The 14,422-nt window shown below is 45.0% G+C and overlaps 1 protein-coding gene across 11 annotated transcripts in view; it reads left to right on the forward strand.

Moving 5' to 3' along the window:
• DUSP16 (dual specificity phosphatase 16) overlaps positions 1-14,422 on the forward strand; it is a 133,631-nt gene that overhangs the window by 71,484 nt on the left and 47,725 nt on the right. For 10 of the 11 annotated variants that reach the window (XM_082420213.1, XM_082420211.1, XM_082420207.1 and 7 more), the window contains 3 exons: positions 273-432; positions 5,481-5,604; positions 9,160-10,445. In XM_082420213.1, the coding sequence (XP_082276339.1) occupies positions 273-432; positions 5,481-5,604; positions 9,160-10,324 (1,449 nt within the window). In that variant the 3' untranslated portion in view covers positions 10,325-10,445. Of the gene's footprint in view, positions 1-272; positions 433-5,480; positions 5,605-9,159; positions 13,194-14,422 lie in introns of those variants that run through there. The other variant, XR_014252418.1, reaches the window with a different exon arrangement.

The raw sequence follows: 14,422 nt of genomic DNA on the forward strand, positions 1-14,422 counted from the left end.
ATCTAAATATATATATATGTATAACTGAATCACTTTGACATACAATTGAAACTAACACAACATTGTAAATTAACTATACTTCAGTTTTAGATTCTGCTTTAAACTTAAGTCTTTACATGTCATTGTGCTAGGTTTATTGGATTTCACTGATTGAATGTAGTCTGATTGTTTCAAGGAAACTAGTCATTTTAATCATTATGGTAAACTTTTCTCTTTAAAAATGATCATGCTAGTATGTTATTAGTTACTTTAATTGCTCTTTCCCTCCCTAGGAGCTGATGCAACAGAATGGGATTGGTTATGTGTTAAATGCCAGCAACACCTGTCCCAAGCCTGACTTTATCCCTGAATCTCATTTCCTGCGAGTGCCTGTGAATGATAGCTTTTGTGAGAAAATTTTGCCGTGGTTGGACAAATCAGTAGATTTCATTGGTGAGTAGCTCAAGTAATATTACAAGCCCTTTGGGTTATAGTCTCATGTAGAGGTGTATCCCTGCCTCCCTTCCTCCCCTTTTTTTTTCATTAGAGAAAAGGAACCTATTTCATACAGTTCAGAAGTCTGAAAACACATGATGCTGCTTATCTCATTTAGTGGCCAAGGTGATGTGTGAGTGCCATGCCATCCCTAAAGGACTAGCCTTGTGACATCCTAACTAACTTTAACACTACCAGGGTTAAGCCTAATGGGATCTGTGATTATGTATTGGCAAGTGTTTGAAAATCGGTTGAATTTTTGGGATTAAACTTTTTACCCACTTCGTCAAATCCTATAAAAGACTTTTGGAAACTGTGGTGGCATTCCTTAAACTGTTTCTGCCTTGCTGCTATGTTTTCCCCAGAGAAAGGTCAAATCCTGTGAAAACAAATCCCATTACATTTAAAGTCTTTATGTCACAAGATTCCTAAGCCTCAGTCTGTGTGCCAGTAATTTCAAGTAGTATTGGATCTAATGAAATTCCAACACACAACACACACACACACACACACACACACACACACACACACACACACTCTCTAATACTTGTGTGGTCATTCCTTGGCATTGTCTGTGACAGGGTCTGGTGCGGACCGTACTTTGTTCTGCTCACTGGGCCCGTCAGCCCTGGAGCCTCCCTGACTCCCAGCTTCTGGCGCTGTTGTGACATTTTGGTGCCTCGGGATCAGGTCTGCTGGTAGGAAATCGATGATGTGTATTTGAAATGCGGTTTTGGTGGAAAGTGGCTAAACCGAGGAGACGCGTTCTTTGCTCTTGAGCAGCATAACAGGGTGTGACTCTGATGTCCGTGTGAAGAGTTTTCGTTAGTTTTCCCCCTAGTCACACAAGTTTGAGCGCCCTCGTCCATAATTAAATACTCTGAATTGGTTACCGAAAGTTCAAAAAAAAAGAACTAGTTCCTTTTAAACAGTGAAACTATGTAAATTAAGCCCCTCACTATATCCTTTCATCTGCGAGAGGAATTTTCTAGACAGTGCTTTTGGAACTTCGGGCAATTCTGAAACAGATCTCTTTTTTTCAAGATTTCAGATTGCCAAGTCGTCTCCTCCTTAATTGGCATGCATTCTGTGAAACACCTGAAGATAAATGGCTTGATAATTCACATTAAAATAATCACAAACAAAACTCCCCAAATTAATCCTTCCCACTATTCTACTTCTAGGAAATATTCAGCATATCGTTCAACATTTGCCTCTTTAAAAGACGACAGTTACAGTTAATGTTCCCATTGCATGTCACATTGATCCAGAGATGACTGGCTCTAATTTCAGCTAAAAGTGCGATTTCAGAATCTATTTAGAATAGAACCTGATTCTGTTAAGTCATGACAATGTCTAAGCTTTAGGAGGTTGGTAGAAAAGAGAGAATATGAATAACTTTGCCCCCAGCTTACTTTCTTCTTTCATTGGAGCTCTTGGCCACTTTTAATTCCTACAAAAGGAATTTTACCATGTTGCTGGTTGTTGAAATACCCACCCAAATACGTATCGTGATTTATTGTATATCTGAAGATATTTTCACTTACCAGTAGTTCACTTGCTTGGCCCTGTTTACTGTGAGGGCCACCATCCTTTTCCCACCCAGACGATCCAGGGCAACACGTCCAGCCCACTGTGGAGTTCAGCCCATGTTCACTACAGTTGCTAGTCCCGTCCAGGCTGTTTTAAGCGATGGTTAGTCATGGCAGAGAATATAATTTGAAGACATACCCTCATACCAGGACTTAATAACTTATAGGCTCATACTTTTTATTATTCAGGTTAAATTTCAATAAGTTTGTTTGTTCAGTAAGGTTTGTTGGAAGGACGCAGTTTTCATGGGGTGTTGCCTTTACTCCTAGTGGACGCAGGCAGCGGCGAGCGCGTTTACCCGTCTGTGCCCCGAGTCACTCACTGCCCAGGGCCCCCGGCCCAGCTGGCTGCTCGCACGGGCTCCTGCTCCGCCTCACCCACCGCAAACTCAGGGCTTCTGTAGGCAATCCGGGGAGGTAATTAAGAGTATGTGCTTTGGAGCCAAACTGTATTTGATTATCAGTTAAGCGATTCCAGGTGAGTTACTAAAACTTCTGTTCCTCAGTTTCCTGATCTGGAGACTAAAGATAATGTTTCTACCTTTCAGGGATGTTGTTCGGATTGAAATAGATGATGCGTGTAAAACACCTTGCAAGGTGCCTGACGCATAATTGGCTCTAATAAATAGCAGCTTTATTTTAAAAATTATCTAAGTCCTTTTCTGTTTTTTCTTAGAGCTGTACTCTGTCACCTCTGTTATTTCTTCCTTCTTTTTAGCCTCTTTAACTTCTCCCTGTCACTGACTCCCTCTTAACCCATTTCATTTGTTATCCTCTCTCTCTTTTTTAACCTAGAATTGATAAAACAGAAAAAACTGAAAAATAGATAAAATTGAAAAAATAGATACATCTTGTTTAATTCCTGGATTGTTGTAGTGGCAACCTGCTTTTTATTTCCAGTTTTCCCCGTCAGTGCCCTCTTGTTGCCCCCTATTCAGGAACCTGCAGAGGCTCCTTAAGTGCCTCGAGTCCTTAGCCCAACATTCCCAGACTCTCCAACACCTGCTTCCCACCTCTGACCCCTCCTCTCCGGTCACTTCCCGCCCAGCGTGCACCAGCCAAGGCTGTTTTCTGAGGGGTTGTCCAGCCCCACCGTGGGTCTTTCTCTAATGTTTCCCTTCTCCTGTCCGCCAGGTCGACAGGTATTACCTCCTTTGCCTTAAGAGACTCAGTTTAGCACTCAGTTCTGCCAAGAAATGTGTTCTAATGAACCCCACTTCAGTATAATCACTTTTTAGTTTGATTTTTAAAATATATCATCAAAGCAGTTGTAATTGTAAAAACAGTAGAAGTACCACGCGGAACATTTGAAAAAGAAACCTGTAACCTCAACATCCTAACACATCTGTTATCATTGCTTTATTTCCTTCCAGCCTTTTTCGAATTTTTTATAAAGATTACCTTTTAAAATATGTATCGGTCAGCCAGCCAGTATTTACTGGGTTCACACTGTGTGCTCAGTGTTAAACCCTTTGGGGGAGTGTTAGAAGCAAGACCCTTCTTGGTCCTCCTAGTCTAGTTTCGCGATAATTATTAAAAATGATGAGAGAGTACTGTCAACATTAAAAAAATATTTAAAGCCAGCCTCCTTCCAATAAGAATTTGAAGCAGCTTACAGTAAGAGGTCGGGCTCAAAAGATAACACACATGCACACACGTACCCATTAAAGTGGGACAGAAGGGCAAGAACCAGGTAATATGGGACTAGGAAAGGCACAGTAAAATCTGAATTACAGTTATCTCTTGAAATTGAGTGAACACCTTAGCTTTGGGCTTCTTAGCAGCCAAGGTGAAAGAGGAAATACTAACAGTAGTATAGGCTAAATACTGAATAGTTGCGAGGAGGAAGAGAGCTGTGTAGCCCAGGAAGGCTTGGACTTTACGTACATGTGTTTATATACTGTTAGGTTGTATAGCGTGTCCTTTTTTCTTTGTTTCAATGTTGTTTTGTGTTCGTTTGTTATTGTTTTATTGTGTTTGATTTCCCTGTCTAAAGGGAAGCTGCTTGATTGTTCATGTAGTACCTTAAAGCTCTATGGTGTTTTGTACATAACAAACAATAAGTCCTATATGTTGGGAATTTGTTATATGTATAACAGAGGTGGTGAGATCGAAGTGTTATTGTATTGTATACTGTATCATTCAGCTGCCAGAGCAGATTCCCTGGATACCTTGTTAATTACAAGAACTTTAACACAAGGTTTGGTAAACTTTTGGTAGTTATCAATGAAAACAAGGATGAAAAGGGAAGAATTTAGCTCATGGCAGCAGCGTGCAGGTAAAGGGTAAGCACATACGTAATTGTTCAGATATAAGGTAGTCACTGTACTGGCTAAAATGGTAGTTGCTTCCAGGCTGTGGGATAACTTCATCCATGTCCACGAGAAAGCTTTTAAAGCTCACCTACAGTGAGAGATGGCAGTACCGTGCGATCGAATTTCCTTGGTTCTTGGTTCTAACAGTGTCCACGAGTCCTTCTACCATGTTACGGGGAATTAGCATGATGCAGTCAGACAGTATCTCTTGGATATCAAGGAAGAGGTCAGAGTTCCCTTGGTCCTCATTAAGGTGACCTACTGAAACTGATTCATGGTACACACATGGCTTCTTCTTAAATTCAGCAAGTAAAGTTAAGTGAGCCACTTTATGACACACAGAAAAGTCTCCCAGAGAAAAATAGGGAAATTATAGGAAGGTGGATTCTATGAGTTGGCATTTTACAAATTGCTTGACTTGGTGTCTCTTTGCGTCGTGATGTGGTATCACTGTGATTAAGTCTCTCCCCGTCCCCACCTCCCTGCTTTTTACACAGTTAATGTGTGTCGCATATGTTTAAAATGAAAAAAAATTTTTTAATTTAATTGCTCATATATATCAAATCATTATGTCATACACCTAAAAGTACAATGTTATATGTCAATTATATCTCAAAACTGGAAAAAAATGTCTCTCTTACGTAATTCGAAAAAAACTTAACTATCAGACAACATAGGTAAACAAAATATTAGCTAAATCTTAGGATTTTTGATGTTATTTTCTTTATACTATTCTGTATTTCTGAAGTTTTCTACACTAAACAAGTAGAATCACATGATCACAATGTGTGATTTGTACTCAGGGAAAGTTATTAAAATAATGTAAAAAATACATGGTGAAAAGTACTGAATAAGAGGCAAACTGAGTTAGGGACACATTGTTTATTAACACATGTGGACCTTCATTGTTCTATATGTAAATCATGGGGAAATCATCTTCCCCTACCTCCTTAAAAGAATATTGAAAGGAAAAATAGGTACATAGATGGGCTTTACTTCGAGTTGCCAGATGAAAGACATTGTGTGAGTAAATGGAAATAAGATTTCGCTGCTGAACAAAGTTGTCATTAATGACCCTTTCTGAATTTGACTCATACAGAGAAAGCAAAAGCCTCCAATGGATGTGTCCTAGTGCACTGCTTGGCAGGGATCTCTCGCTCTGCCACCATCGCCATCGCCTACATCATGAAGAGGATGGATATGTCCTTGGATGAAGCTTACAGGTGAGGACAGGAACATGCCCTGCGAGACTGGCTTCTCCTTTGACCTGAAGCATGAGAAGACGTGGAGGGGGTGGGGAGAGGGTGGTGGTGACCACGTTAAAGCAGATCATGATGATTTTAGTTACACTCTTTACAGGTGACTGGATTTTTAAATGGTGTTTCAAAGACTGGAGAAAAATGCATTTTTATCATTTAGCACTAATTCTGCCCTCACATGTATCAAGTTCATCCTCAGCTACTTTTTAAGTTTAAGGAAGAGCAAATACAGAGATCTCCATCCTGTTACTTGAGTTTATATCTTTGCCTAGTTGGGGAAATATCATTTGTTCTAATTTACACATGAGAAAGAAACGCTCCAGGAGAATACTCATTATAGAATTCCTACCGTGCTTCAGATTTTGTGTCTCTTTCACTGTGGAAAAATCCCAATATATGCAAGTATAAAACCAAATAATTGTCAAACTCCATTCGTTGAGTAGAATTTCCTGCAATCTAGAGTTGCTTAAATTTTTAAAAAAATTTTATTGAAGTACATAGTTGATTTACGGTGTTGTGTTAAGTTCTGCTATACAGCAAAGTGATTCATTTATACATACATATATTCTTTTCATATTCTTTTCCATGTGGTTTATCACAGGATGTTGAATATTGCTCCCTGGGCTATACAATAGGACCTTGTTGTTTATCCATCCTATATGTAATAGTTTGCATCTGCTAATCCCAGACTCCCAATCCTTCCCTCTCCCACACCCCCTCAGCAACCACAAGTCAGTTCTGTATGTCTGTGAGTCTATTTCTGTTTCATAGATATGTTCACTTGTGTCATATTTTAGATTCCACATATAAGTGATATCATATGGTATTTGTCTTTCTCTTTCCGACTTAACTTCAGTTAGTAGGATAATCTCTAGGTCCATCCATGTTGATGCAAATGGCATTGTTTCATTCTTTTTTATGGTTAACATTCCATTGTATGTATGTGTGTATGTGTGTGTGTATGCCACATCTTCTATATCCTTTCATCTGTTGATGGACATTTAGGTTGTTTCCATGTCTTGGCTATTGTGAATAGTGCTGCTGTGAACATAGGGGTGCATGTATCTTTTCAAATTATGGTTTTGTCTGGGGATATGCCCAGGAGTGGGACTGCTGGATCATATGGCAACTCTAGTTTTAGTTTTCTTGAGGAACCTCCATACTGTTCTCCATAGTGGCTGCACCAATTTACATTCCCACCAACAGTGTAGGAGGGTACCCTTTTCTCCACACCCTCTCCAACACGTATTATTTGTAGACTTAATGATGGTCATTCTGACCTGTGTGAGGTGATACCTCATTGTAGTTTTGATTTGCATTTCTCTAATAATTAGCGATGATGAGCATCTCTTTCATGTGCCTATTGGCCATCTGTATGTCTCCTTTGGTGAAATGTCTATTTAGGTCTTCTGCCCATTTTTTGATTGGGTTTTTTTTTTTGTTATTGAATTGTACGAGCTATTTGTATATTTTGGAAATTAAGCCCTTTTTAGTCACATCATCATTTGCAAATATTTTCTCCCAGTCCATAGGTTGTCTTTTTATTTATGGTTTCCTTTGCTGTGCAAAAGCTTGTAAGTTTGATTAGGTCCCATTTGTTCATTTTTGCTTTTATTTCTATTGCCTTGGGAGACTGACCTAAGAAAACACTGGTACAATTTATGTTAGAGAATGTTTTGCCTATGTTCTCTTCTAGGAGTTTTATGGTGTCATGTCTTATACTTAAGTCTCTAAGCCATTTTGAGTTTATGTTTGTGTGTGGAGTGAGGGTGTGCTCTAACCTGATTTGCATGTGGCTGTGCATAGAGTTGCCCAGATTTTGAAGTGTAGAATTTGGAGTGGGCTGCCTCCACCCCCCTTTCTCCAGGCAGAAGGCAGCCAGCGACAGCAGCACCAAGGACTGGGGTTGTGTTCAGGGACGCGTGAATCGGAGTCCTCTGTGTATCTTGTTGGATAGAGGCGGTTAGTTTGCGTGTGATAAAGGATCAATAAATATAGGCACGTGGAGCCAGGCCTGCTGTAACAATTGGACTTTCTTCTAAAATTGGAAAATCTGGAAAAAAGAAATGAGCTACCTGAACAGCTTCTCACTTGAGGAAGGAACTGAGGAGGCGGTCCTCCCTGTGTCCGCATCACTCCTCGTCCTCCACTCTGGCTTCTCCCTAAGGTCCTCCTGCACCCAGTAGAAACCAGCAGGGAAGCCACCCTTATATCCTGTTACGAGGTCTCATCACGAGGATCCTGTATTTAAACTTGTCACAGTTGAGGCAATTATTTCTGGCTTCATTAATTTGCTTTAGGTGACTGATTTCCAAGGAGTTTATTTTGGATTTTTCTCTTTCCTCCTGATTCAAATACAAATTTTCAGTGTAGTTGCGCTCCTGCATCTTCTGAGAAGTGTCTTAAGGGTCAGGGGCCACTAAAGAATATATCTACTATTTCTAAAGAGTCTCTGTTTCTACAATGAAACATAAAAGCTGTTTATTACTAGTTTTGATCCCTTGATGACTCTTTTTTAAACAAGGTGGTTACAGAAATGAACCCCGACATCAGACCTGGTTTTTTTCCTTTTTTAATATATATTGACTTGGTTGCGCTGGGTCTTAGCTGCGCAGGTGGCCTCCTTAGTTGAGGCTTGCCGGCTCCTTAGTTGCGGCTTGCCGGCTCCTTAGTTGCGGCATGCGTGTGGGATCTAGTTCCCTGACCAGGGACTGAACCCGGGTCCCCTGCGTTGGGAGCGCGGAGTCTTAACCACTGCGCCACCAGGGAGGTCCCTAGACCTGGTTTTGAATCCCAGCACCATCCTTTGGTAGCTGTGTGATTTGGGGTAAGTCACCTAAGGACTCTCTGTATCTCTGTGATGGGGGTAATTACACCCACCTGACAGAGGGTAGTTTTGAGAGTTGCATGAGAGAATACTCTCTTTAGTGCATTAGCATAGTGCTTAGCAGAGACCCCTGTGTAGCTGGTTATTCTGTCACACTGAATCCAAAGGGAAGGAACTCGGAAGTGTGTGCTTCGATGCCCTGGCCATCTGATACTCTCTCTTTTGATCGTTAATTAAAAATGTGCAACGTCTTGAAGTGGCTGTGGGGCCTTTGATGTTGGGAGGCTGAAGGTGACCCACTGCTGTTAAGCTGTACTTCTGGTGGCAGCGCCGGTCGGGGTGGGGGGGGAGCGGCGTCATCCCAGGCAGTGAGGCAAGAATCATCTCTTACCAGTTGCACTGGAAGCCTTGGGTCCTTGAAAATAAGGAGGCTCAACCTAGAACTTTAGGGGCCTGGCCCCCTGCTTCCTAGCACCTCCAGGCTCGGGCTGTAAAGCTCCCCGATGCAGAGGCCCTCCTCTCCTCCTTGACCCTCTGCCCGAAGTTTTAAACCAGCCACCTGACAAAGGTCTTGGGAGGGTCTCTCTGATGATTCCGTCTCAGCTCTTCACTTGCTGTAGCTTAATAACATTCTTAACGATAACAGGTAGTCGTCAGATTCAAGCCTTTTTGGTTTTTTCCTCTTTTCATAGATTTGTGAAAGAAAAAAGACCTACTATATCTCCGAACTTCAATTTTCTGGGCCAGCTGCTGGACTACGAGAAGAGGATTCAGAGCCAGACCGGAGCGGCGGGTCCCAAGAGCAAACTGAAGCTGCTGCACCTGGAGAAGCCAAGCGAGCCCGTTCCCGTCCCCGTCGCCGTCCCCGCGGAGGGCGGGCAGGGAGGCCAGCCGCCCCTCGGGCCGCCCCGCGCCCGCCCCGCCGCCGCTCCCCCGGAGGCGGCGGGGCCCCGGCCTGCGCCCCCCGCCGCCCAGCCCTCGCCGCCCGACGACGGCCCCCTGGTCCAGGCGCTCAACGGGCTCCACCTGCCCGCGGACCGGCGGGAGGACAGCGGCCGCCTCAAGCGCTCCTTCTCCCTGGACATCAAGGCGGTGTCGCCGTCGGCCGGCGCGGCCGCGCCCCTGCGCGGTCTCTCCTCCCCGGAGGCGGCCCCGGAGCCCTACAAGCCCTCCTCCGCCCTGGAGGGCGCCGGCAAGCCGTGCCAGTTCTCCCCGGTGCGGGAGGTGTCGGAGCAGACGCCGGAGGCCAGCCCGGAGCGGGAGGAGGCCGGCCCCCCCCGGGGGCCCCAGCCTCCTAGGGCCCCCGAGGGCCAGGGCGCGCGGCCCCGCGCGGGGAGGCCGCTCCTGTCGCCCCTGCCCCGCAGCGGGAGCGTGGAGGACCACTGCCAGCCCCGCTTCCTCTTCGGCCTCTCGGCCAGCCAGCAGCACCTGGCCCCCTCCGCCGCCGCCGCCGGGCTGGGCCTCGAGGGCTGGCACTCGGACATCCTGGCCCCCCAGCCCTCCGCCCCCTCCTTGGCCAAGAGCTGGTATTTCGCCCCTGAGCCCACTCACTTCTACTCAGCCTCGGCCGTCTACGGAGGCCACGCCGGCCCCCCGGCCTTCAGCTGCGGCCAGCTGCCCGCCTGCGGCGGCGAGCCGGGCCACTCCGTGCGCCGGCGGCAGAAGCCCAGCGACAGGGCCGACTCCCGGCGCAGCTGGCACGAGGAGAGTCCCTTCGAGAAGCAGTTCAAACGCAGAAGCTGCCAGATGGAGTTTGGCGAGAGCATCATGTCCGAAAACCGGTCGCGGGAGGAACTGGGGAAGGTGGGCAGCCAGTCGAGCTTTTCAGGCAGCATGGAAATCATCGAGGTCTCCTGAGAAGAAAGACACTTGTGACTTCTATGGACAGTTTTTTTCCTTGTTCACAAAAAAATATTCCCTGTAAATCTGAAATATATATATGTACATACATATATATTTTTGGAAAATGGAGCTATGGTGTAAAAGCAAAACATGGAACACCGTCGTTCTAACATCTGCATTTGAGAGAGCAGCTAGTATTTCTCTCAACACAAGTGGAAGGGCAGAGGCTAGCTTTCCCCCCAGGCACATGAAACAATTCCATGCAGTGGACCGCACATCCTCTCGTTCTTACTAAATCGAGTTCTGTTTGGTGTCAGAGGACAGAAGCGCCCACCATTTTCTTGTCGTGCTACAAAAAGAGATCTCAAATACTAGTCCTGTCCGGTCCCTTCCATAGTGCACCTTAGCGCTGAGACTGAGCCAGCCTGTGGGTCGGGCGGGGAGAACCTATTAGGAACAGAACCTAATGGTAGATCCAAGAGAAATGACCACATCCAAAGCTGATTCACACACCCACGCGCACCTGACAGCCGAGCGATGCGAGAGCATCGTTCTGCTGACCGACCATTAGGGGCCTTGCCAAGATCTACTATAGCGCAACCCCAGTACCTCAGACGGAAAGTCGGGGCTTTCACCACTACCAGGCTTGGTGGCCCGTTTTCTAGGCATTGTGAACAGGCAGGTAGCTAGTCACCCCTTTCAGACCAATGCAGACGGTCTCTGCACACATTTCCAGTTGGGCCTGGAGGGAGGGCGTTCATTTGTTCTTTCTTCTCAGCTTTGTGAAGAAAGGAAGGAAGCGATCTAGGATCAACTGAACAGCCAGGAATCTGGCAGCATCACGATTTAAGCTAAGGCTGGGAGGCTAAACAAGTCTACCTCCCTCTTTATAAATCAAAGAGTTGTTCGAGATGGGGCTGTCAACCCTTTCAATGAAGGTCAGTTTCAAGCCAGATGTGAATTTATTCGGCAGCAGCGCAGCAGCACCGTCGCGTCCTCAGCCGCGCTAGACAGCTTCCATTTCGGGTTCATCGCGCAGATGCATTTTGGGAAAATGGAACGGTAAGGCAGAATTTCATAGGAAACTACCAGGAGGCAGAAAACCGCGGAAGGATTAGTGAAGGTACAATTGCTGAGGAGACGCAGGAAACTGTTATTTTCTCAGTGGTTTCTTCCCTTAGCATGCGACCAAGGTGGTATTTCTATAATTACACTTTCATACTGATTGATAGGGCTGAGAGAGGCTTTGGTTAAGCAACGAATGTTCAGAGATAAACAGTGTAGGAAGGTGAGGAGAAGGTGGTTGAAGTTTGTTTCGTTGCAAGCAGAGCGGAAAGACACAGCCAAGCTGTTCTCAGAAACTAACCCCAGCATTTTTTACTAGAACGGACATATCAGAGTGGAGCGGGACCAAGTGGTCTCAGTCCGTGACCTGCAATCACTATGGAATCAATCCTGGCAGCTGAAAAGAGGAGGTGATTAGAACAAGTACACAAGTGACAGTGCTTACCTGCTTTTAAACTTACGGGCTTGAGTTTCGTCAGCGACAGTCTGGTCCTGTTTTGAAGCCTTAATTCACGTCAGCAGCTTTTTTTTAGGGTGGTGGGTGGGTGTTAGCATTGTTCTTTACTGTAAGTGTAGCTAGTTGCTGACTCATATCTCAGGTTTTTCTACGTGTGAGAAATGGACAGTCCTGTGAGTTGGATGTGACTTCATGTTTCCCATGGTGACTGCTAAAACCAGCATAGAATGACATGATTCAAAACTGACTTGATTGTGACGATTATGAGCTTCATAGAACATAACTGGTTATGCACAAATAATGGGCTATGATATGGGTATAAAATGAAGAGAGTAAACTGTGTAGGGAGTGCGTTGTTACCATACTGGAGAAGTTCTGTTAAGAGTGATTTAGCTTTTCTATATACATGTAAATTTTGGATGTAATCAGACATTATCAAGGTTTCACACAGTAATTTTTGATGTGTTATGTACACACGCACCAAACGTGTAACAGCTCCCTGCTTCCAGAGTCTGGTCACAACTGTGGAACATGTTTGAGAAATGAAATTAACGGCTCCAATGCTGTATGTTTCAGAAGGGTTGTGGGACTTGGTTTTAATGCGATCTTTGGGCGGAACTGGCCTTCCATCATTTGGGATTTCTCTTGGCCACGGTCCCCTTCCTTCCTGTGACCGATGTGGTCCTGTGCTACACCCTTTGGTCCTTGATCACTAACGTCGAGTAATCAGCCCTTGGAATGGAGACTGCCCTGCCGAAGGGGCAGCCTCTCGGGCCAGCCCCCGTGCCACGCGGGAGGCTGAGGGCCGGGCAGGGCGGCGGCTGACTCTTTGCCGCGTGGAATCCGAGGGGGAGCCCTGGAGCCTACCAGGTGATACAGATGGTGATTTTATACGACAGAACTAGACTTCTACGTGAGAAATGCTGGAAAATGGTTTAGGACATTTGTAAAGTTAGGTGGGAAGACTGTATAAATGTTTAATATGAATATAGTGTTCTTTTGTAGTAAGGCAAGCTGTTGAATGGTTGAATTGTGCATTTCTCATTCTGATGTGTCATGAATGTTAATATGATGAAATAAAATCAAAACTGGTACCTGTTTATACATAAATATGAGAAAGGACCTCTCTCTACAGCATGTCCGAGTGGTGAAGGAGGCCTTGGTGGGACCTGGCCTGCTGTCCTCCCGCCGGAGGCATCAGCTGTGTCACGGGATCCATCATTCACAGGGAACACGCTCAGGCGCTAACGGTCTACGGCCATCGCCTTCATTCTTTAATGTGTACGCCAGACGCACACCGTGGTGTAGAAACCTCCGATGACCTCAGGTTTGGTGACTGACTGAAACCAGACTAGGTATAAGGTAGGAAGAAAAAAGACCAGGTAAACATTTGTGGTGCATTTTAATGTAATATGTGGACGGTTTTATAATCCTTATAGGAAAAACTGAGGGAGAGTAGTTATTTAATGATCTGTTCTCCATCCTTGCCATGTACATCATGCCCAGTGTCACATAATGCTTATAAGTGACACTGGGCATGATAACTTATGAGACTAGAAGCTCAGCCTCATCAGGTTGTTAGTAAAGAATTAGGCATTAAAGGAATAAAGCATTTACCTTCAGTGCAAGCAGATGGGATAGTGGCGGTAAGAAGAATCACAGGTGACATCATTTAAGTTGGTTGTGAAAGGCTTCTGAGTTGAAGTTAGATGTAAGGAAATTTAAAAACAAGAAGGATTGGACTGGGTGAGTGAAGACCAGAAGAGCTGTCGTGACTAGGACCTTGCCACAAAAAGGAGACGGGCGTGGGATAGAGGAGGAGAGGGCATATGGAATAAATCTGCCTCGAGATGGGAGGTGGCAGGAGGGAGCAGGTGTCTCAGTGAGAGGCTTTGGATGGGAAGCTGTAGATGTTGGAAGGCCCGAAAGTCAAGCCAGTTACTACTTAAACGCAGACAGATCTGAGGGCCTCTTGGGGACCACCAGCCGCAGCAGGCTGGTGTCAAAGGACTAGTTTGGGTCTGACATCATCAGACCAGGGCTCAGGCTAAGGGGAAACGGGGACAAGTGAACAAGACCTGGTTATCCTCAGAACCTTCACCGTCATTTTGTCTTAGATACTCCTGTCTGGTGGTTTTCGCTTTCTGACACTAAGCAGATATGTTTTAGGTCTAGTAAACAAAATTTAGGTCTAGGTGCTTTTCTCTGAATGTTACTCTTCTGCCTCTATCAATGAAAGAGGGAAGCAAGGTATTTCTTGCATTCTGTGGGGCCCATTCATCCTTGTACAGCAAACTTATACTTGGTTATATCTTTACAATGTTGCAAAATCAACTGGAGAATTACACCACCATCTTGGAAGATGTTTACAAGTCAATCATATTGTTGCAGTTTATGTGCATATAGATATCAAACTGGGTTTATGTAAAAACAAATTTCATTCCTTCGGTTCTGGCTAACACACCAGAGTCAGTTGGAAATGCTTTCCCATAGGACATGCAGAATGTTACCTTGTAGGAGGGTGTCATAGGCAAACAGGATAACTGGGAGAGGGTTAGCTCAGCTGTGGCCTGGGTTCTCTGGTCAGGGGA

Source organism: Balaenoptera physalus, assembly GCF_965194825.1.
Source record: "Balaenoptera physalus genome assembly, chromosome: 13".
Classification (NCBI taxonomy): domain Eukaryota; kingdom Metazoa; phylum Chordata; class Mammalia; order Artiodactyla; family Balaenopteridae; genus Balaenoptera; species Balaenoptera physalus.